Source organism: Alligator mississippiensis, chromosome 11 (assembly GCF_030867095.1).
Source record: "Alligator mississippiensis isolate rAllMis1 chromosome 11, rAllMis1, whole genome shotgun sequence".
NCBI classification, from domain to species: domain Eukaryota; kingdom Metazoa; phylum Chordata; order Crocodylia; family Alligatoridae; genus Alligator; species Alligator mississippiensis.
In genome coordinates, this window is record NC_081834.1 from 64851987 (window position 1) to 64875328 (window position 23342).

At 56.8% G+C, this 23342-nt stretch overlaps 1 protein-coding gene and 1 long non-coding RNA gene across 5 annotated transcripts; both read right to left on the minus strand.

The window, feature by feature from the left end:
- Positions 1 to 5421: 5421 nt before the first annotated feature.
- On the minus strand, positions 5422 to 12883 carry LOC132244213 (uncharacterized). Of its 2 annotated transcripts, XR_009455776.1 has the most exons (3): positions 12542 to 12827; positions 12249 to 12388; positions 5422 to 12174 (listed from the first exon to the last, which is right to left on the minus strand). It is a non-coding gene; the product is annotated as an uncharacterized LOC132244213 (long non-coding RNA). The 2 variants fall into 2 exon arrangements; XR_009455775.1 differs by having other exon boundaries at positions 5422 to 12388; positions 12542 to 12883.
- Positions 12884 to 17800: 4917 nt separating this feature from the next.
- Positions 17801 to 22755, minus strand: KIFC1 (kinesin family member C1). Of its 3 annotated transcripts, none has more exons than XM_059715343.1 (15): positions 22576 to 22754; positions 22344 to 22500; positions 22192 to 22242; positions 21606 to 21798; positions 21322 to 21520; positions 20554 to 20700; positions 20351 to 20479; positions 19832 to 19948; positions 19579 to 19707; positions 19326 to 19493; positions 18823 to 18961; positions 18576 to 18712; positions 18313 to 18386; positions 18093 to 18168; positions 17801 to 18003 (listed from the first exon to the last, which is right to left on the minus strand). In XM_059715343.1, the coding sequence occupies exons 1-15, from the start codon at positions 22651 to 22653 to the stop codon at positions 17896 to 17898; spliced, it is 1902 nt and encodes a 633-aa protein (XP_059571326.1). In that variant the 5' UTR covers positions 22654 to 22754; the 3' UTR covers positions 17801 to 17895. The 3 variants fall into 3 exon arrangements, with proteins under 3 accessions (XP_059571326.1, XP_059571325.1, XP_059571327.1); XM_059715342.1 differs by having other exon boundaries at positions 19579 to 19752; positions 22576 to 22749; XM_059715344.1 differs by having other exon boundaries at positions 17914 to 18003; positions 18128 to 18168; positions 19579 to 19752; positions 22576 to 22755.
- Positions 22756 to 23342: the final 587 nt, after the last annotated feature.

Below are 23342 nucleotides of genomic sequence, written 5' to 3' on the forward strand. Positions count from 1 at the left end.
ATAAATTAATAAATAAATACAATCGGCGTCAGCAGACCATGAGGGAGCACAGGATTATCCCCTACACCTTCTTAAAGTAATTGAGGAAAAGGGTTACATGCCCGAACAAGTTTTCAATGCAGATGATGCAGTACAGTATTCGCAGGGATCTCTAGAAAGTATCCCCCGCAAAAGGCGAGGGTCTCCTGTATACGGAAAGTGAGAAGTGGGCAGACAAAACAGGAAGAATTGCAGGGGGGGTGGCCTCAGGACAAGCACAGGTTTAGGATGTTTGGGGGATGACAGAGACACAGTGGGATAGGTTACATGGCATAAAATTCATAGACAGGTGTAGCTTGTTCAGGAAGGATGGACAGAGTAAAGGAGAGGTCTTGCCCTCTATACAAAGGCAATGTCCACAGGTTTAGGGGTGCAGCACGAAGTACGAGGGAGGCCTCTTGACAGCCTCTGGGCAAAAGGTCAGGGACAAGAGACCGGAAGGGGGTGGATTTCATGGTGGGCACCTGCTACAGGCCTTTATATTAGGAGGAGGTGGCAGATGTGGTCTCCTTTAAACACGTGACAGAAACCTCCAAACCACACAACTCTGTTCTTCTGGGGGGGGACTCTACATGGGGACATCTGTTGGGAAAGAAACAGCAGTGCACAGGCAGTCTAGCCAAATCCTAGAGCATGCCAGGGATAATTTTTCAATACAGATGATGGGGAAAATCTTTTCCCCTCTTTGACTTATTTACTGCTCAAATCCAGGCAGAAATTGGTTGGGAAGGCAAAAGGTGGAAGGTAAGTGGGTGACTGCAACCCCAAGATGACAAGAGTTCAAGATCCTATAGGAAGGATGGTAGAAAGGAAGGAGAGCAACAAAACAAGGACCAGAAAAGCAAACAACACCCTTCCCCCCCCCCCCGCCAAAAAATAACAACAAAAAAACCTTTAACAAACTCAGGAACCTGGTGGGGAAGATCCCCTAGGAGGCAAGCCTAAGGGTAAACAGTGCAAGAGAGCTGGCTGCACTTTAAGGAGGCCCTTTCAAGGGTGCAAGTGCAGTCTTGCCAGGATAGTTTGCTACCTCATCAAGGAGTTGAAACTCAGAAAGGAGCCCCATACCAGTAGAAGTCTGGTCAGAAGAGAAATGCAGGGAGAGCATTAGAAAGGCCAAGGCATGACTTGAGATGCAGCTGGGAAGGGGCATAAAGAGGCAATAAAGAAGATTTTAGAGGAAGAGGATGACCAAAGAAACCATCAGTCCCTGATGGATCAGGGAAGGCAACCTAGTTACAGATGATGTGGAGAAGCCTGAAGAAAGTATTTAATACCCTTCCTACTTTAGCCTTCATGAATGAGGGCAGCTACCAGAAGATGCGTGCAGTTAGTAGCAGAGATGGGGAAAGAGGCAGTCAGCCCAGAGTAATGGTAGAACACCTTAAAGATTGCACAGAGACACTGGATGCTTTCAGTTGGGGGATAGGGGGAGCGGAAGGGATGTACCTGAGGGTGTTGAAGGAATTGGCCGAGGTAAAGTCAGAGCTGTTGTCTAATATAGGGCCTATCTTTAAAAAAGGGGAAGGAGGAGGATCCAGGGAATTACCAACCATTTGGCTTGACCTCAGGACCTGGGATGATCGTGGAGCAGGTCTTTCCACCTGAAGGAGAACAAGTTTTCAAGGAAAGCCAGTATTCACCAAGACCAAGTCATGCCTGACCAACCCAAGTTCTAAGGTGGTGACAGGGTCTGCAAATGGGGGAGCGCAGTGGATACGATGCACCTTGACTTTAGCAAGGCTTTTGACACCATCTCCCACTACATTCTCATTCCCAAGATACAGGATTACAGACTAGACTCAAAGTCCTGTTGTAGCAGAAAGCCCCCTTTTCCTCTTGCCTGCATTTGCTCTCCCCTCTTTGGGTATGTTTCTCTTCTTCTATCTTTTCTTCCTTCCTCTTTCTTTCACTATAAGATAAGGAATTGTGTTTTAAAGTTTGTGTGTGTGTATTTTGCATCTCCCCTTGTATTTTGGTATTTTTATCTATTTTTGTGCCATGGCATTACTCTTGGAGTTTATATTTTATACTCCTCACCTTTTTACTAAATGTGTTTAGTTTCAGAAGTAAGTTATACATTGTAACAATGTTAACAAGGACAGGAATCAAACCACTGCTTCCCTGTATCAGGCAGGCCCCTGAAAGAGCAAGTGAATCGGTGATTGAATGCGTAACACAGTAGCAGGTGGCTATTAACACCTAGGAAAATCACAGCTCAACCAATGGAAGAAATCAATAGGAGACAATGTAGCAACCGGGAATTCTCTAAACAACTGGGAATTCTCTAAACTTCACTGATCAAGGGCTAGAAGCCCTGGTCTGAGTTAACCAACACCGGGGACCAACTTTTGGGCTGAATATGTCCAGGTTGACCACTCCCAGAGCCCTATTCAAAATTCATCAACGGACTCCCAAACCTGCATGTACATGCAGATGATCCCTGGGGCTGACAGATGCCATCCAGTAGCCACTGAGGGGGAAGTCCCACGAGGGTCAACGACCCCTGGATTGGACAAACCTGAAAACTGGGGAGTCACCAAAGTCTGCCAAGGACAGATAAAAAGCAGTGAGAAGTGACCCACAGTGGCACTCTCTTGATCTCCAACTTGACCAGCATATGACCTGTCCAGCCAGAAGGACCAGCCAGCGACCCCCTTCTGGAAGATAACACCATGCTGGAAGAAGCCTTGACTGGCCATTGACAGCAGTGCCTGTGGGATACGTATACCTGACTCTAGTAGCTCGCTACTCTCTCTCTGTGTGTGTGTGTGTGTGTGTGTGTGTGTGTGTGTGTGTGTGTGTGTATATATATACACACCAGCCCCAAGGTTTATGATTTGACTTTATTGCAGTGTTTCAATCTGCCTAATAAACCAGAATTTTAAGGATCATGAGTTGGACATTTGTAGCCAACACTGTAAGGAGATATGTGACTGGTTGAATCACTGTCCTCGATGCCTCAATGTCTAGTAGGGAGGAGGTTTTCAGCGCATGCTTAGCAAATCTGTGGCTGACAAGCTGGGTGGAGTTGTGAACACTCTGCAGGGCAGGGCTGAGATCCAGAATAGCCTGGATAGACTGGAAAAAAAATGGTCCACAATCAATCAGATGGGATTCAACAGGGACAAGGGCAGAGGCCTGCACCTGGGAAGAAATAGCCTCGTGCACAAAGAGAGAGCAAGAAATGACTGGCCAAGAGACAGTGTAGCAGGGCAAAGACAACCCTGTTCCTTTGATGTTATTAAGTTGCAAGTAGTCAGGTCAGGGACAGGCAAAGTTAATTACTTAATAAAACACAGATGGGAAGGGGGTTGCACCTGGGGTGAATATTAACTGATTAGGAGCCAGCAGCTACATACATCTACAGCAAGGGGTTTTCTTTTGCCCCTGGGGCACCACATGGAGAGATTAAGCAGGGATGCCAGGAGCAGCAGACCCAGCTCTGGAGCAGCTTGCGGATAAGACTGGCTGCCTGGGTGTAGGTAACTACAGTGACCAGTGAAGTAAGGAGATGAGAAAGAGAGGAGAAACTTACTGGCTGAGAGAAGGTCCCATGGAGAAAGGTACCGCAGGAAAGAAAGAGAGTGGGACTGGAGTGGAGCCGACTGACTTGTGGGAGTGGGCTGCCCAGGGGTGGAGAAAAGGAAGACCACGAGCTGTGAGCACAGCCAGGGTGCTCCACAACCTGTAGGGAAGTTGCTAATAAACCAATTTTTTATTATTTTTTTTTTTATCCTGCTTCTGGGGTGATTTACTACACACTCTCTCTCTTTGGGGAATTGACTTCTTATTCTTCCATCATTCCAAAGTGTGGCAGGCAAGTCCCAGGGTGTGAGACTTCATTATTCACCCCCACCCGGCCACAGACCGCATTGAAGAGAAGGACCTGGGCATGACTACAGCTCATAAGTTGAATGAAGCAGCAATGTGTGCTCTTTTCTTTGTTTGTTTGTTTAAACAAAAGGCAAGCGCCTCCTGGGCTGTATTAACAGGAGGGGGTGCTTGCAGTTCAGAGAAGTGCTTCTTCCACTCTATTCAGCACTGGAGAGAGGCTTCCCCTGGACACAAGCCATCAGCTCTAGCCTGTTCATACTGGGCCTGGTAATCCTGGTGCTGTCCAAGAAGGTAAGGGAATCCCTAGGCCAGAACCACCCCATCAGGTTGGGTCTTGCTGCATCCTGCCTGGCAAAGGGGGTGAGAGGGGCAGGTTTGGCACAGACTGCCAGTTTAGCCCATGCCCCTGCAGACACTGTCCTTCTGTCCATTCAGGTCTGGGCTGGGGCCCTAACCCTGCTCCATCTCTCCCTCTGTAGGAGCCCCATGTGCCCTATAGGAACAGGAAGTTGACCCCCTTCCTCCAGAACTTATTGAGAAGCAGCTCAAAAATGCAAGTGGGGGGCATAGACCATGCTGACCCTCTGTCCTGACCCCATCCATAGACGTATGTACATACACCACCACTGGGAGGACACTGGACAAGGGAAGCAGGCTTCCTGCCCCATGGGTACTCTCTGGGCTACGGAGTGGGGGGCAAAGAATGAGGCCCCCTCTTGCTCTCCCCTGCTACATGCAATCTTCAGTCCCACATCGGGTGCAGCTGTAAAGGCAACACGAAGTACGACTTCAGCTTCAACCGCGTTCCCCCCAGCCTGCTCCCAGGCAGAAGTGTTTGAGGAGATTGCACAGCTAGTGCAGGTATGAGTTGGGCTGGGCCAGGCTGTGGGAGGAGGGGGCTGTTCTCCTCATAACCCTTCTCCCATCTGCAGTCAGCGCTGGATGGTTACCATGTGTGCATCTTCGCCTACGGACAGACGGGCAGTGGGAAGACCTATACCATGGAGGGGCCAGACAACCTGGACCAGGAGACCCTGGGCATGATTCCCCAAGCCATGCGCCAGGTCTTCCAGGGCACGCGGGAGCCGGAGCCCAAAGGCTGGGAGGTGAGTTTCTGTGCCCATCTGTCCCAGCCTGCTGCCCCCACAGCCCCAGCACTGGCCGATTGTGCATGTCTGTGCCCCCCTGCAGTATAGCGTGTCCGCAAGCTTCCTCGAGATTTACAATGAAGGCCTGCGTGACCTATTGGTGGGGTGCTAAGACCAGGCCCCCAATCTGGAGATCCGGTGTGTCAGTCAGGCTTTACTCCCTCCTGGAACAGACCCCAGGTGCTGAAGGTCCTGCACACAGCCAGGGGCAACTGCTGTGGTGAAGACTATGCAAAATGACTGCTTATCCCAGAGCCACAGCATCTTCCAGCTGTGCATCAAGGGCTACAATGCTGTGCCTGTGAGTGTCGGGGGTGAGGGGTCCTCTCAGACAGCCAGGTTGAAGGAGCACACATCTCTGCTAGAAATACCACTGAAAGAGCATAGAGATGCTGGCACCGAATACCAAAACAGTTTACTGGAATGGGAGGCAACTTTGAGGGAACTTTTAGGTGAAACCCGAGCACAGCTAGAGGCTGCAAGAGCAGCCATTTGGCAGACTGAAGGGGTTGAAGGGCAGCCAAGACACTCGGGGAGCTTACAGAGCCTAAGGCATGACTGAACGGCCGGAGGTGAAAGACAGGCGAAGGATAGGACACCTTGACCAGAAGCTGGAAGAACCAGAGGGGACAGCCCATGAAAAAAAGACTGGAGAACTGAGTAGGGAGTTGACAGCTCATGAGCCAGTACAAAGACAGACTGCAGCAGTGAAAAACCAAGTGTGGCACTTAGAGGCTGATCTGGGAAGGGCTCAGGAAAGAGGCCACAGCCTGCTGGGAAAAGGACCAAGCCAAGACATTGGGCAGGAGCACTACTCATCCCTGCCAAAACTGCCCTATGTGCTGAGCCACCCTGAACAGAAGGAAGAGATGCTGAGATCAGGGAGGAGGCTGCAGGAGCAGTGTTTTGGATGGCCAGAGAAGCAGTGCAGGTGGCCCAGCCTACCTAATGCATGTTGCAGCCCTGCCTTGAGAGGCTATGCAAAAGGGAGGTCACAGCTGAGACCATAGCGGTGGTAAAGAAAGGGGATGAAGGTAAAGATGCAGAAGGTGGGAGTTTTCAGGGCAAATGCATGAAGAGGCCTCGAAAAAGAGGGTTCCACACCAAACACGCGCCTGTGGGGAAATACTGCAATAGGTAACTGGAGGGGACATCAATGATTGCAGATGTAGGGGAGCTGGCTGAAGAAATAGCACCAGGCACCCCGAATAAAGGAGCCAGTCTGAGTTGCTGTCACAGAAGACAGAGCAAGGCAAAAATGGGGCCAAGACTAGAGCAACTAGAAGGGGAAAGAGCAGCAGAAATTCAGGAAAACCCAGAGCAAGAGTTTCCAAGTTGGTGCCAGAGGAAGAAACCCCAGGCACAGAACCAAGAGCCCTACAAAGCAAGGCAAGCTCAGGCTAAGGTGAGGAGAAGAAACATCCACCCCTTTCAAAAGGTAAAGGGGCAAGAAATAGAAGATCTTGAGAGAAAGGGGATGATATTGATAAGTAACCTTCCAGAAAACACTAAGCGATGAACTGTTCAGACACTGTTCACAGCCAGAGTGGGAAAGATTACTTTTGTAGACCTACAGAAAGGAGCTGGGGGAAGACCCAATGACTGGGAGGCTGGAGTTCAAAACCAGGAAGTCTGCTGAAGATTCACTGAAGACTTGAACCAAGCGGGAGCTTGGAGATAGGCCTCTAGGACTGGAAGGAAGGCCGTGGAGATGAAATGATCAGGTCTTCCAGAGCGTGGGAAAATGGGGCCCCGAGATTGCTTGGTGGGACAAGATATGGGAGGAGAGGAAATCACTCATGAACATAGAAGGCAGACCCCTCCCTGGAAATAAGACTACAATTTGGGTCAGAAGGGACCCTGCCAGGAGGCAGCTGCCAAGTCCAAGACAGCAGGATCTGTATTGGAAGTACTAGTATGGTAATGATAAGCCCTGCAAGCTGCCACCCCTCCCCAACCATAGCTGTGTGACAGACAAGAAGGTTTGTGTGTTGGGGGAGGACGGGGACACACAGAGAGCCTGAGGCTTCTGTTACTTTAAGAAGAAAAACTACAACAACTAGGGAAACAGGCAATGGCAAAGCCCTGCTGGCCACGCAGGGGAGAGGCCCATTAGGGGAAAGCAGGGGTAGGCAATTATTTGGGTCCACAGGCCACAGAGGGTGTTTTGTGGAGTATCACAAGCGGGATCAGCACCTCTGCCGCAACAACTCACCAAAACTCCCTATGTGGGATGGGGCTGCAGACAGGCGGCTGGGAAACAGCATTTGGGAGCAAGACCAGTACATTAGGGCAGGGCTGCACAGTGGTGACAGCATGGGGCTGGGGTCAGCCTCCATCTGGTGCCTGCATACCCCTGCAAACAGGCACCGGATCCAAGGGCAGAGGTACACAGGGAGCAGATCACAGCTCTGCTCTGACCCCGGTCCCACAGTCCTCACCCCCAGATCCCAGAGTCTCCCCAGCCCTATCTGCCCATCTCGCTCTTTGGCCTGCAGCCTCATCCCAGCCATGTGGCCAAGCTCCCTACCTGCACGGGTCTCAGTCAGTCTCCATGGACAACCCAGAATTGCAGGCCGGTGATGGTATGTGGGCAGGGGCGAGGCTGCAATGTACTCCCAGCATGTCTGCCTGCAGAGCTGGGGCTCTGCCCTAGACCCATGCTGTCACCGCCCTGCAATCCCAGGGTCTCCATAGAGACAAGCCAGGAGCTGCAGGCATCCAGGAAGCTGTGTCCAGGGCCAGGTTCTTGGGGCCGGGATAGTGCAGGGCCAGGGCCGAGCCGTGATCCGTTCCCTGCACGCCCGTCACAGAACCTGTGCCAGTTGTAGGGGTGTGCTTGCAGTGGATTTCAGTTCTGCCCCGGGCCCCACGCTGTTACCGACCCAAGATCTTGGGGTCTCTTTGGTCCTGTCCATCCGTCTCACTACTGGACGCTGCTCCTCAGCCCGATCCCACTTGCCCTGCCCGTGAGGGTACCACCCCCAGCAGTGGGTGCAGGGCACATGGGCTGGGGTGCTAGGGCAGCAGGGATGGCTCTGGTGGCAGCAGCCAGAAGGAGCTGCTACTGGGGCTGCCAAAAAGTGGAATCTACCCGCTATGCAGTAGAGCTGGGGGGGGGGGGGGCTTATGTCCAGGGGTGGCAGAATGGGCCATATGCACCACAGCTTAGCCTGACCCGCATGCTTGAGCTGGGCAGGACCAAGGGACCCAGCGGGGGACAGACAAAACCCCTCAGTGGGCCGGCTGTGGCCCATGGGCCATAATTTTGCCCACCCCTGCGGTAAAGGGTTGCACCTGCCATCAGCCAGCTCTCTACCTAGCTGGCTACAAGGGAATAGGCAGCTGGAGACCAGAAGCTATGACTGCTTACTGCAGGTCTGACAGCCTTCAACAAACCAACAGGGCAAAGCCTAGCTTGAGCAGCAGAACTACTGCTCTAGCAGCCTCCTAAGTCACCTTGCAGCCTATCATTAGGCCCCAAGGAAGAACTGCCATGGTTAGGGAGAGGGCAGGGCTTAGGTAGTATATAGGCCGTGAGCCTGAGCCATGGAGGGAGTGCAGCCCTGCAAGCCACTACATGAGCAGCTCCAAGCCAGGAAGATGCCAGGCTGACTTCAGAGCTGTCAGCACAACACTGGTGTCTTTCAAGGGAACACAACCCCAGAGGAGAAGCCTTGCTGTGACACAGTGAACTACTGCTGTTGCTGGCTATACCTAGAGCAGGTTAACTTTGTTATGGCTTGCAACTGGCAGTGTGTGTTTGGGACTAGCAGGGGTGGTATGGAGGTCCCAGCTCTGCTGGGAGGCACAAGAGTGTCTGGAGCCTTGCCAGGGGCTGGGGGCTTGAGCCTTGTAGGGTGGCAGCTTAGGGAAGGACTGCAGCCAAATGCAACTCAAGCCAGATCAGACTAGGGGGCCTGGAGAAAACAGAGGCAAAACAAGTTCAGGTCCCAGACCAGAGCTGAAGCAGGGCAAGGGGGCCCATGGTCTCAGCTGGGCTAGAAGCAGGGACAAGGTCTAGTAAGACCAAAGATCAGGGACCTCTGCCAGAGACCAAGGGGGTCAGAGGACCTGTAGCCCGAGAAAGGCAGAATAAGGGCCTGGGGCCCAGCAGCCCAGGAAAGGCAGACACCAGGCCGGGGCCTCAGTGCCCAAAGGAGGGAGTGTGCTAGCCCCAGTCAAAGGGACACAGGGGCCAGAGGCCAAGAAATACAGGGAGTCCTCGACTTACAACGTTTCGAATTGCAACATTTTGCACTTACAACAACATTTATAAATTGACATCCTCTTTCATCTTTCGGACATCAGTCTCGACTTTCGACGCTTGATCCAATGTGACGCCATGTCAGTGAACAAGTTTGCCATGTCACTCATCTCCCTGGAGAACATCTGTCCAAGCTTCCTTGGACACTTCCTTTAAGAAAGCAGACAAGACTCCAGAAAAACCTGCAGCCAAGAACCCTTCAAAAAAATCCAGCAAAATCACCTCAAAGGAGTCCTTCCAAATCCATGACTGCCTTTTACAATACAAGTACATTAATGTAGCTATATTACTCATCTATAATTGATCGAGTACAAAGTTCTGGGGTATTCTTGGTGAAAATAGGGTAAATTGGGCCAATCCTCCATTTATAATATTGTTTCTTATGAGAAAATTGGTTCCGGAGTTGCAACGTTTCAACTTAAGAAGCCATTTTCAGGAACCAGTTGTGTTTTAAAATCAGAGCACTGCCTCTACTAGTAACTGACAGGGATGAAGCAGAGATAGCCAGACCTGAAACTGTGGGCCAGGACTGGAAGCTTGCAGCCAGAGGAAAGGGGCAGAGGCTAGAGAAGACCAAGAACTAACCAATTACTGATCTGACAGTAATTCTGCAAGGCATGGGTGTGGTGCAAGGGGTGGATAGAGCCACTTAAGACTAGGTGTCCTGAGCAAGTCAGGAGGACCCACTTAGTTTAAAAGGGGCAGAACTGAGACTTCAACAGGGTCTGGGAGGAGGCTGCTGGCAGCTAGAACTGGGGCTTGCTCTAGGACCCTTAGGTCACCTCATTTTCCACCAAAAAAACCCATTGAGGCATGGGAACACAAACCTTTGCATTGGCAGAGACAGCCGTGCGCAAAAAAGGACTTGTTTCCTAGAAGAATAAAGAGGACCCTTGGGCCAAACAAGAGCAGAGGAAGGCCTGGGTCAGGCAAATACGGAGAACCCCAGCCTAGCAGGGAGGGGAGAGGCAGAGATTTAGAGAAAGCAAGTGGGTCAGGCTTTCATTCAAGTTTAAGTCATAGCAAAAGTTGAAACCAAAGGAGGAGCTAAAATGCCAGTTATTAGATCTACAGCTGTTTTCTGAGGAGATGGGAGAGAGAGCAGGTAAGTTCCAGTGGGAGGTTGAGGTAGCGAGGTGCTATTGTGAAAAGGCCAAGACAGCAGTGGCCTCTTTGAAATGAGACGTGCAGTGAGGGGGATAAGAACAGCAAACTAAGGAGTCAAGGTGTTTACCTCTTTCAGCTTCTGCACCCAAGGGAGCTGGAATGGCTTGTTTTGACAGAGAAAAGCAGAAAAAGAAAGGGAGAAGCTACATATACTTCAGGAAAGGGTTACTGCCATGGCTCCCCGAATAGCCAAGGGGGAAGTAATCAAAGGAGGTGAGCCAGCAAGCTACTCAGATCTTGTAGAGCAGGCACAGGCAAAGTGTGGCCCATGTACCAGACTGGGCCTGTGGTAGACTCCACTTCCCAGCACCCCTCCCTGTATGCGGCAGCTGGTCTCCATGAAGACCAAGAGTGGCAGCTGTGCCAGCAGGGAGCCAGGGTTTGCATAGGGACCAGCCCCAGCAGCACTGGCAGGGTGTGTGGCTGGGCAGGGAGCTGCTTCAGGACCAGGATCTTGTGGCAGTGACAACGTGATCTGGAGCTGGGGGAGAACTGCAACCCATGGGACTCGGGCAATGCTGGGAGTGCCCAGCAAGCTTGGCGGGGAAGAGATGGTGGTCTCTTGCCAGTCCTGTGTCAGCCCCTCCCTCTGCCAGAGCCATACTGAGCCCAGCTCACCTGGCAGCAAGCGTCTGAACATATCACAGTTGAAGGGCGAGTGGTTGCAGGAGACATGCAGGCCATCAACACCAGCCTCTCCACACCAGGCCTGGTCATCCTGGTGCTGCTCAGGAAGGTAAGGGAACCCCCATGCTAGAACCACACCATCAGGCTGAAGCCTTGCTGCATCCTACCTGGCATGGGGTGGGGGGAGGAGAGAGGCTTGGCACACTGCCAGCCTAGCCCTTTTGTCTATGCATGTCTGGGATGGGGTCCTGACTCCTGCTTCACCTCTCCTTCTGCAGGAGCCCCACGTGCCTTCCCAAAAGAGCAAACTGACCCACCTCCTCCAGAACTTGCTAAGGGGCAGTTCCTCAACAGGTGGGAGAGGCTGGCTCAAAGTGCAGCGCATAGGGGTACCTGCCCGGACCCGGTCCACAGGCTCACGTTTGTAAACATAGCGCCATTGGAGAAAAGCATCCATGAGCTGCTCAACAGCCTACCCCTCACCAGTATAGTGACCACTGGCAGAGGGGGAACTGCCCTTACCCCACCCCACCCCTGCACTACTGCCACCCCACTCCCTGCTAAGCCAGGAATGATCTCCCTCCCGTTCAACCCTCTCCCCAGCATCCACCGTTGTTGGGCGAGAGATGCCAGAGATGGCACGTCCAGCTGCTCTGTTCAATGGATGATCCATCTGTTGATGGCTACCTATTTCTCCAGCCCCTTGTTGACCCCAGTTCTGCTCTGCCTCCATCCCCTCCCGTGGCAATGAGTTCTACACAGTAACAGTGCGCCGCGTAAAATTAGTCCTTTCTCTTAGTAGTTCGAGCGCGTCACCTCCTCATTGCAGCAGGCAACCCCTGGCGCTGGTCTTCTGGGACTTGGTCCACCTCCTTCATAATGTTACAGCCCTTGATCCTCTCCCCTCTCCGCCTCGTTTCAAGTGACAGCGTCTGAGCCTTCTTTGGTCTCTGCTCCTTTGGGCGGCATCTGCGCAGCTCCGCCGTACCGAGGGGGCCAGCCCTGGGGCTGCTCGGCCAGAGCCTCGGAGCCCGAAGGGAGACGAGGAGCAGAGACAGCCGGGGGATGGCACTGGGGCCCAGCACCTGCCTGGGGCACAGGCCGGGGAGTCAGTGTGTGCAGCCTCCCTGGAGCTGCCGGGACCCCTCAGCTCCCGGACCCACCTCTGGCCTCCAGCAGGGCTGCCGGGTCCCGCGTAGCCGTCTCCAGGTCCTCGGTCGCCGCGGGAGCTTCCTGCCCGGCCCGGTGCCCGGCCGAGCCGCCGGCCCATCACCTGCCCGGGCGCGGCTCCGGCCTCGCAGGCCTGCAGGCGAGAGGGGCAGCGTCACGCCCCGCCTGCTCCACCCCGCCCTCCGCTTACCGGAGCTGGCTGTCCCGGCCCCGGTCCCGGTCCCCGGCAGGGGCCAGCAGCTCCTGCCGCTGCCGGCCCTCCCCGCGCGGCCGCTGCAGCTCCTACCGGCAGCTGCCGAGCTCCCCCTGCAAGTCGTTCCCCGGCCGCCGCTTCCTCCTGTCCGGCTGCGAGGCGCAGGGGGCGGGGCGGGGCGGGGCAACGCCCGGCCAGAGCCGTCCCGGGCGGCCAGGCCCCACGGGAAGGAAAGGAAAGGAAAGGGTAGAGCCCGGCGGCGGAGCCCCGGAGCGCCGCAGCAGCAGTGCCGAAAACCGCAACCCCGCGCCCGACTGTCGGACAGGCACTCCGCGTTTACAGCCCCGCCCTGCATTTAGCCAATCCCACGCCCCGGCCTGCCTCGCCCGGCCCGGCCCGGCCCCACCCCGCGGCCAATCCGCGCCCTCCGCTCCCAGCTCGCCCCGCCCCCGCCGGGCGCTGGGGGTGGGGCCTGCGGAGCGAAGCGCTGGCGAGGGGGCGGCCCACAGGCGGGTCCCGGGAGCAGGTGGCGGGCGGCGCTGGGGGGACGTGAGCGCTGGAGCCGCCTTCGAGCTCCAGCCTCGGGGCTGCGTGGGCGCGCTGCCCCACGCGCGCCGCGCACAGCAGGCCAGGGGCAGGGTCGGCAGTGAGGGGCTCGGGCTCAGGGAGTGGCCGCCGGGGTTTCCGCGCGGGGCCCGCCCGGAGCAGAAGCGGTGGCGGACGGCTGAGCTGGAGGATGCGAGGGCGATCCCGAACGCCCTGGACCGACTGGGAGCAGCGGGCCACAATCACTGAGCCGAGAGCCGACAGGGGCAGGGGCAGCCCCGGGCGCGAGGGGCCTGGCTGGGCGGGGCGGGGCGGGGCTGCACACACGGAGCAGGAGCTGGCTGGAAAGCGCCTCCAGCGCTGCATGAACCGGAGGGTCTTCGCCGCGACTCTCCCGCTCGGGTCAGCGCTGGGGCGGCCGGCCTCCCCTGGACTCCTGCGCCCGCCCGCCCGCCCGCCCGCGGGATCCACACTCGAGCAGCTCGGACCGACTGGAAAGTCTGGCGCAGTGACAGAACGGAGTAAAGTCTGAGGAGCGCGAGCTGCCGGGACAGGCTGAGACAGCAAGCGGGACTGAGTCTGGAGAAGAGATGCCTGAGGGGGGAGTAGATCACAGCCTTCAGGCCCCTGGAGGGTGATGGCAGTCCAGTGGCCAGGCCCGCACGCAGACCACATGTGCATTTTCACGCAAGTTTGCATGCCTTCGTTTTCCTCCTCCTCCCTGCCCATGTCTAGGTCCTAAATCTAGGAAGATCACAGCAAAGCCCCCTGGGCCTGGGCCCTCTCAGCAGGAGAAGGCCGGCAGGGCAGATCTGCCCCTTGTAGAATAACAAGAGCGCACACACGCACGCACACACACACTCTCTCTCTCACTCTCTCTCTCTCTCAGGCTTTCAGGAGTTCAACTCTCTTCCTCAGGGGCGGTATGATGTGTCAGCTCACAGACGCTTGTGCTATACTTTATATCTATCTCTATACATGTGGAAATGCATACATGCACACCATACTGTGTGTGTGTATAGATCTATATTATGTAAATAAATGGGAGTATCTGTCTACAGGATGTGACTAAATGTCTCCATTAAATACGGAGAAGACCCACACATACACACTTTGGTTAGTCTACAAGGTGCAAGCTTAGCTTGCCTTCCATGGAACTTCGGATTAATTCCGCGGACAATCTCACTCATCACATCAGCCACATCTCCCACTGACTCCCTGTCCTGTGTGGAGCTGCCCAAATTGTTCCAAAGCTAGGAGAGACCACAAAAAAAGGCTCAGACTCTTCCATTTGGAACGAAGCTTGAGGGGGTCGAGGACGGAGGTCTATGACATCATGAAGCGGGCAGACCAAGCAACCAGGGACCTGCTGTTCCCCGCACCCCAGAAGACTAGAACCAGGGGGTACCTGCTGCAATGAGATGACAGGTTTTAAACCAACAAGAAGGACTTTAAAATGCATTGATTTTTACATGACGCACTGTTAACACGTGTTAACACACTGCGTTATCACTGTTAACACAGTTAACATTCATTGCCACAGGGGTTGGTGGAAGCAGAGAGGAGCCAGGGCAAACAGGGGGCTGGATAAATTCATGCATGATGGATCTGTTAATGCCTATTGAACAAAACAGCTGGACATGTTTCGTCTGGCATCTCCCACTCAATAATGGTGCATGCTAGGCAGGGGATTGAATAGGAGGTCATTCCTGATTCACCTGAAAGATTAGAGACAGGGGGTGAGGAGGCAGCAGCAGAGAGTGAGTGTAGGATAAGGACAGCTCTCCCCCAGCATGCATCGTGGTGGTGACACGCAGGCTGCTGAGCAATGTGGTGATGTTCTCCTCCAGTGATGTTATGTTTACCGTGCATGTTGGACTAGCAGCCCAGCAAGTTCTGGAGGAAGTGGGTCACAGCTGTTTTTAAGGCATGGGGGGCTCCTGCCAGACGGAAAGATGGAGCCAGGGTCCTAGCACCACCCCAGATACACAGACAGCATCTGTTAAAAGGAATGGACCAGGCTGGCAATCTGTGCCAAGCCTGCCTGCCCCACCTGCCACCTGGCAGGATACAGCAAGACCCCAGCCTGATGGGGTGGTTCTGGCTTGGGGGTTCCCTTACCTTGAACAGCACCAGGATTACCAGGCCCAGCATGGAAAGGCTGGCGTTGATGGCCAGCATCTCCCACAGACGCTTGCCCTTCAGCTGCATCTTGCCCACTACCCACTGGGTCTACCAGGCTCAGCAGAGCTGTGGCAGAGGGAGGGGCTGACACAGGACCCGCCAGAGAGGACCCCCCCCCCCCCCCCGAGCGCTGCCCCAGCCCCACATTCACAGGCCCAGTGCAGGGCCCACCTAGTCTTGCAGCCCTTAATGTGCAGCTGGAAGAGGCTGTGGCTCCGGGACAAGCAGTCATTCTACGCTATCTTCAATACCGAGTGGTTGGCTTTGGCGGTGTGCAGCAGCTTCAGAACCTGGGGCTCATTCTAGGAGGGAATGAGGCCCAGAGGGACCCAGGGCCATAAGGCCTGAACTCCTGCCCAACCCAGCCACAGGTTCCCTTTCCATCCAGCCCAGACCTGTCACGTTTCCACCCTCCAAAGTGCCACAGGCAGAGAGCAGGCCTGGCGAGATGCTTGAGAGATCCTATTCAGTGCTCCCCCCTCTATAGCATCTACTCTTGTCATTGTTGGGGATAGGACACTGAGCTAGGACCGTGGATCTGACCCAGTTTGGCCCTGTTGATGTTCTTGTGCTGCCCTACCCTCAGCAAGTCTTGCAGTACAGCTGTGCACTGCAGGCTTTGGGGGGTCCCACCGCCCCGCTGAAAGGCACTGGGGCCCCTGCAGGCTCGTGCTGCCAGTGCCAGGGACCCCACTTCCTAAAACACATTGTTCTGCCTTCAATTCCTTCTGTGCCAACACTTGCTCTTCCAATGCTCTCAATAGGCAGGACCTTGCAGCCAAAGGACAGGTGTAACCTAATAAGGGGCTCACACCCCCACTAGGGGACAAAGATCAGGACCCTTTCGCCTCCCTGTCAGGCTGTGTCAGTCACTGCTGTTCCTCCCCCCTCAAGCCTAGACAGGGACAAGCAACCCCTCACTCTGGTTGAGTCTGGCTGTCTCCATCAGGAGGAAATATAAGGCAAGAGCAGAGCATTCCATGCTATAAACAAACTCCATTAACCAGGAAGCTAATGGTTCAGTGTGTGTGTGTGTGTAACAGCCCAGTAAGGGCACAGTTACCCACGATGGCAGGCTAGTTTGAGGCAGGGGCCAGGCACGGACAGATCCTGCACAGCAGAGCCACTGGCATCGGTCTCCACATTCTTCCCAGGCAGCCTGTTAGCTAGGCTGTGAGTCTCTGCGTCAATCCTCCTGTGCTGTGAAACCAGAGGACCAAAGCCAGCCCTCGTGCAGCCCGGCCTGGTCTCCACCTCCTACAAATCCAGGCATTTTACACTAACTTCTCAAGTCTGGCTCAACCCTCCACCTAGAGACAAGGGGAAGCAGGCAAAATCCCACTGAAATAGGGTTTATTGCAGGGGGAGAAGGGCACACACACATTCACACACACCCCACCCTTGCCTAAGCACAAAGGCTTGTAGGCTAACCCTCTGGGCCTTCCTACACTGGTCTCACTCCAAACCCTGACTTGTCCCTCTCACTGGACTTGCCTGCCCTGACTTGACGGAATATGTCAACTACAGGCAATCACCCCAGTGCAACAGGCTCCTAGATATTTGCTCCTTCTTTGGACAGTCCAGTTACTGCAGATGTGCCTAATGGCTCTGGGCCCACGATTCAGGACAATGAACTTCAGGTGCAGCATGGTCCATCTCAGGCTCACAGCTTAAAAGCTAAGCAGTGTTGCTGTTAATCCATCTCAGTAGGCACTTCCTGGCTGAGCTTGGACACCTTAGCCTTGAACATGGGCTGCAGGGAAGTAGGGGAGCATGCTTGTGTATGCTAGAGCAAAAGGGAGTGAGCAGTGAGGCCAGACATGGAGGTGCTAATACAGAAACAAGGCAGGGGCTTTGCCTAACACCACCCTGAGATGGGGAGAGGGAGAATGAGGGAAAGCATTGAATGCTTGTTGTCATCCTGGTAATGGGGTAGGGGCCCATTAAATCCATCACTCCAAAAAAACAACCCCCTCCCTGCCCCCAATGAACTGTGGGAAGCATTAATAGAAACCCAAAGCAGGTCATGTGAGTCACCAGCAAACCAACCTCAAGCTACTGCCCAGCCCAGTGGGATGGGGAGACTTATCCAGGGCTGGCACCTGGGGGTTTTGCCATCTTGCAGCAGCCACAGATTGAGGCCTTTTCCAGCTACTGGGGTTTGCTGCCCTGTCCACCTCTATGTACTGCCTCTGCCATCCCACTCTGCTGGGCCAGGACCTCCTTCGCTGGTAGTCCGGGTATCCTTCAGCTCCTCTGGCCCCGGTCAGGCCAAGGGCTCTACTTACAGTGCTTCAGAGCCCTGGGTCACAGGTGCTTCCCCCACAAGGAGTACTCTGGTTTGCCAAGGAGTGTCCAGGGCTGTGGCCTAGAGTCACAAGTCAGGGTGTGCCCCAACACTCCTGCTGTGCCACACCAGCCGCAACCCCTTCTGCAGCACTGCCCCCCCACCCAAGCTCCAGCCTCCTTCAAGCTGGTATGGGCCCCACTACCCTTTCCCCCCACCTAGGGCTAATATGAACCAGCAAAGTGCAGAAAAGACCAACAGCCCCCATCGCTTCTCCAGTGAGGCCTGGCTCCATGTCCAGCTTGCTACCTCCTCCCAAGGAAAGATCCCAGGAAGCAATAACACCGACGCTTTATTGGATATAAAAGATTTTAAAAAGAAATAAAAGAGTAAAAAATAAAGAGCGTTTTGTTCCTTCACACCCCACCTCTCAGTTGGGACCAGGTCCCTTCCCACCACCCCCAACATCTGAAGTCCGTGGTAGACCCCCTCCTCCTTTCTTGTGTGCTGGTGCCGTGCCGATGTGACACTGATTAACCTGAAAGTGGAAAGGCAGGGGATGAGGAGGCAGCAGTAGAGGGCCAGGTGGGGGTAGGCTTAGTCCCCTCCCCACTTCCCAGCACTCACCGTGCTGGCAAAGCGCAGGCTGTTCAGTGACTCACCGATGTTCTCCTCCAGTGGCGCTATGTTTACAAACATGAGCCTGTGGGCAGGGCAGAGGGTTGGTACTGCGGGACATAAGGTTGCTACCATCCTCCCCCACCCCCAGTGGCAGGTGCCCCCATACCCTGTCCTCCGTGAACCAGCCCCACCCCTTGCCCAGGTCCCAACCTGTACTTCCACTCACATTTTAGAGTTGCCGCCCAGTGAGTTCTGTAGGAGGTGGGTCAATTTGCTATTACGATAAGGCACATGGGGCTCCTGGAAAGGGAGAGATGCAGCAAGGGTTAGGGCCCCACCCTGGATGGATAGATGGCATCTGTGCAGGGGCATGAGCCATGCTGGCAGTCTGAGCAAAGCCTGCCTGCCCTCTGGGCCCATGCTGTGCCAGACAGGATGCTGCAAGGCTCCAGCCTGACAGGGTAGTTCTGGCCTGGGGGGTTCTCTTACCTTTTTGGACAATGCCAAGATCACCAGGCCCAATGTAGACAGGCTGGCATTTATGGCCTGTGTCTCCCGCAGCCGCTCGCTCTTTGACTGTGGCTTTAGGCGTTCGCTACCCGCCAGGTCGACCAGGCTCAACACAGCTGCGGCAGAGGGAGAGGCTGACACAGGACTGCCCAGAGGACCCCCCCCCAACCCTGTGCCCCCCCAAGCTTCTGCAGCACCCCCAGTACTTCCATCACCCACCACTCACAGGCACAGCGAAGGGCCCGGTCAGTGTTGTAGCCCTTGATGCACAGCTGGAAGACGCTGTGGCTCCGAGATGAGCGGTCATTCTGAATAGTCTTTGCCACAGAGCGGTTGGCTTTGGCTGTGTGCAGGAGCTTCAGCACCTGGAGTTTGTTCCAGGAAGAAGTGAGGCCCAGAGAGACGCAGGCCATCACGCCTGACCTTCTGCCCAGCCCAGCAGCAGGTTCCCCTCCCACCCTCTTAACAATGCTTTTTCCACCCTATAAAGCGCCACAGGTGAAGAGCAGGCCTGATGAGGGCACGCTGAGACTTGCAGCCATTTTGTGGCCAGGTGCAGGCTGTGGTATTGCAACAGGCACTTTGATGCAGGGGAATGAAGTAACTTCTCCACCTCCAGCTTCTACCAGTCTCACTCAGAGGATGATTCTTCTGCCCCAGACTAGGCTGCAGGCACAGCCCCAAGCCAAGACAGGCACACCATAGTCTGCAGCCCCCCCAGGCACTTACCTCCTCCTCAGAAGCCACAGGCACGCAGCGCAGGTTGGGAACGTGGAGATCCTCACTGGCCTGACTGACGCGCCGGATCTCCAGATCAGGGGCCTGGTCTGAGCGCCCCACCAATAGGTCACGCAGGCCTTCATTGTAGATCTCGAGGAAGCTTGCTGAGAAGCTATACTGCAGGGGGGCACGGACATACACAATCAGCCAGTGCTGGGGCTGTGGGGGCAGCAGGCTGGGAGACATGGGCACGGAAACTCACCTCCCAGCCTTTGGGCTCCAGCTCCCGTGCGCCCTGGAAGACCTGGCGCACGGCTCGGGGAATCATGCCCAGGGTCTCCTGGTCCAGGTTGTCCGGTCCCTCCATGGTGTAGGTCTTCCCACTGCCCGTCTGTCCGTAGGCAAAGATGCAAACGTGATAACCATCCAGTGCTGACTGCAGAGGGGAGCAGGGGAGAGGGGTTATGAAGAGAACAGCCCCCTCCTCCCACAGCCTGGCCCAGCCCAACTCATACCTGCACTAGCTGTGCAATTTCCTCAAACACATCCGCCTGGGAGCAGGCTGGGGGGAACACGCGGTCGAAGCTGAAGTCGTACCTCGTGTTGCCTTTACAGCTGCGCCCGGTGTGGGACTGAAGATTGCAGGTAGCAGGGGAGAGCAAGAGGGATCAGCCAGGGGGCCTCATTCTTTGACCCCCCACTCCGTAGCCCAGAGAGTACCCATGGGGCAGGAAGCCTGCGCTGCTGCACCTGGGCATGACACTCTCCCCACCTCAGCCTTTGCTATCACTCTGCAGCTTGTGGCTATCCTCACCTGTTGCAGACAAGCTATTTCTGAGCATGGGCAGCAACCCACAGGGGTCCCCCAGGGAACAGGTCAGCTTTGTAGGGAATGGATTATACCTTTGCCAGCACCCCTGGGGGCTTCAACACTGCATGGAGCAGGGGCATCTCCAAACTGAGGCCAGACAGCCTGTGGCTGGTGCCCAGTGACCTAGGCCCATTGCTGTCCCCCACCCCCCTGCCTGGCTCACCTCCTCCGGCCGGGAGAGTACAAGTGCTCCGTTGTCCTGTGGGGGGAAATGCAAGTGCTCCAGCCCCTTCCCCGCCTCCTGTTCAGAGGGCAGCAGGGGCCGCACACGGCAGAACACACGGATGTTGCCCTGTGGAAGAGATGCATCAGTCTAGCCCAGGATCCCAGTGCCCTCCCACCCATCTGCCCTGGGCCCAGCCCCACCTTGAGCTCCAGCACCAGGTTGTGCAGCCGCCGCCGGTCCATCTCCAGCTGGTGCAACTGGTCTTCTCTCTGCGTTGCAGCCTGCAGCAGGGTTGTCACCTGGGCTTTCAGCTCCCTGTTCTCCTGTGTGCTCTGAGCCAGGTCCCCCTAGCAGAGAGCCCGAGTGTCACTTAACCCTGGCTCAGAACTGTCTGAAATGATGGGCATGGGAGGCCATAGCTTGAGGCATCACCATGACCTGCTGACAGGTGCTAACACATGGGCTCACTGGATACGAGTGGCCATCAGCATGGCCAAAGTGGGCTACTGGGGACAGGTGGGGGCAACCTGGGGCAGTGCTGCCTATGACAGCAGGGCACTTGTGGCTCTGGCAGAGGTGCCATGGTTGCAATAAGGGAAGCCAGGGAAGGCAGCACCATACAGAGTCACTGGCCTGGCCTGGACCAGGGGACTGTGACAAATGCCACGTTGGGAATGTGATGCTGGAGCAGAACCTGGTGCCATTACAGCCGGTGCCCACAGCCTCAGAGATGTTGCCATAGGAAACTGTGCTTGCGTGTCAAGCTGCAGATTGTACTCATCTGTCAGAGCTGCAGCACCGTCTGTCTCCACACACACAGCATGGAATAGCGTGCCAATGGAGACGGGCCGATGAGCACAACTGCCTGCCCCAGGGCAGGCCGCAGGACAGCAGAGCTCCTCATCAGAGGCTCTGGGGCCGGAAGGAGAGCCAAGCTGCTCTATGGACCCCTCAACTTCCAGACCCACCTCTCTGGCTTCCAGCAGGGCTGACAGGTCCCGCTTAGCCATCTCCAGGTCCTTGTTGGTCCCCTCGAGCTCCTTGTTGGTCCTAGTGGTGTCAGTGAGCTGCTGCTCCAGTTGGTGCTTCAGATCCGACAGTTCCTTCACTTCCTCGAGGCGCTGCTGGGCCTGCTCCTGGGACACGTGCAGCTCGGACTTCACAGCCCTAGAAGTGCAAGGGGCCAGGGTCACTCCCCGTCCGCATCAGGCTGCTCCTGCCCCCACCCCACCCCACCCCACCCTCCTCTTACTGGAGCTGGCGGTCCAGGTCCCCGTTACGGGCCAGCAGCTCCTGCCTCTGCTCCTCCAGCTCCTGGCCCCCCTTGCGCAGCTGCTGCACCTCTTCTTTGTAGATTTTGAGCTCTGCCTGCAAGTCGCTCACTTGGCCCTTCAGGTCCCAGGGTGCCCGCTTCTTCTTGCCACCCCCCAGCTCCAAGGCACGGCCTGAGGCAGAGAGAGAGATTGGGGGGGAGGGGCGCAGACTGTGGTGGGGAAGCCCAACCGGCCAGGCCAGCACAGGGGGAACTTGGTGGCACCTTATAAGTACATTGGGGCTTGGAGGAACATCTATTCACCAAGCCCTGCAGGGGAGGACAAATAATGGGCACAAACTGATCAAAGATCGTTTCAAATTAGACATAAGAAAAAGCTTCTTTACAAGCCAAGCGCCGAGGGGCTGGAACAGGCTCCCCCAGGGTGGTCTAGGCACCCGCAACGGCCATCTTCATAAAGTGCCTCGACACCCAGCTCGCCGGGGCCTCCTGCCCACGTCCGAGCTCCCTAAGCCCCCCGCCCCGCCCCGCCCCGCCCGCCGGGAAGCTGCGGGAGACGGGTTACCTGTCTTGGGAGCGGCTGTGGCTGCGGCCACGGCTAGCCTGGAGGCGGCCCCTGGGGAAGGAAAGCAAGGCAGGCTGGAGGCCCGGAGCGGGAAAGGCCCGAGCCGGGTGCTGAGGGAAGGGCTCTGCCCCCAGCCCCTCCCCCGCCCGTACCTGGGGCAGACGCGGCGTGTGCGGCGGGGCCCGGCGGCGGGGCGAGCGGGCGGCCGGCGAGGCCGGGCGGGGCCGCCGATCCGGGGCGCTGCGGGCGGGCGCTGGCGAGGCGGCGGGGCGGGCGGGCGCGGGCGGGGGGCTGCAGGCGGGCGCGTTTCTGCGGAGAGATGGAGACGTGAGCGGGGCGGCGGCCGCGGGGCCCGGGCGCCCCGGTTCCCGTTCCCGTCCCTACCTGCTCGGGGCCGGGCGCGGCCTCGGCGGCGGGCGCGCGCTTGGGCACGGGCAGGCGGGAGGCGGGCGGCGGGTCCATGGCGCTGGCGCAGGCGATGGCGGAGCCGGAGTCTGGGCGCGCGCGCCTTCCGCATTTGAAATAGGCCCCGCCTCCGCCACCGCGCGCAGCCAATCCCGCGCGCTCGCCCGCCCCGCCCCCTCCGCCGCGCCGCGGCCAATCGCAGCCCGCGGCCAATCCGCTCCCACCGCGCCCCGCCCCCCAGCCCCGCCCGGCCTGTGGCGGCCTGCGCGCTGGAGGAGGGGAGGGGGGTACGTGCCCTGCGCGCGCCCAGCGCCGCTCGCAGTTGCGCAGGGCGGGAGGGGGTGGAGCCGGGAAAGAGGAGAGGGAGGGGCGGGGCAGGTGCAGGAAGCGGGGGGCGGTGGGGGGGGGGCTGAGTGGGAGCAGTTATGGGGTGGGGGCGGGGCAGGTGGGCGGAAGTGGGAGGGGCTGGGGCAGTTCGGGGGGGGGGATCGAGGGCGAGAGACGGGATGGAGCGTTTAGGGTGGGAGGAGGCGGGGCAGTTTGCGGGGCTGGTGGGAGGGGTTGGGGCAGTTTGGGGGGTAGATGGGGAGATGGGGCAGTTTGGGGGGAAGTGGGCGGGGACGGGGTAGGTGGGAGGGGATGGGGGGGGCCTGGCAGGAGAAGTGGGTGGTGCACCAGGGGCACTGGGTGAAGGAGGGGTGACCGGGGCGGCCGGGGATGCTGCTGGGGTAGGGGCTGTGAGCAGG

Excerpts from the sequence above, each read along its gene's own strand:
- KIFC1 (XM_059715342.1), bottom strand. The coding sequence starts at position 22,653 with ATGGACCCGCCGCCCGCCTCCCGCCTGCCCGTGCCCAAGCGCGCGCCC. Across the intron at positions 19,949-20,350 it reads TACTCTCCCGGCCGGAGGAG|TCCCACACCGGGCGCAGCTG; the intron begins GTGAGCCAGGCA and ends TGCAATCTTCAG. Across the intron at positions 18,962-19,325 it reads CTGTGGCTTCTGAGGAGGAG|GTGCTGAAGCTCCTGCACAC; the intron begins GTAAGTGCCTGG and ends AACAAACTCCAG.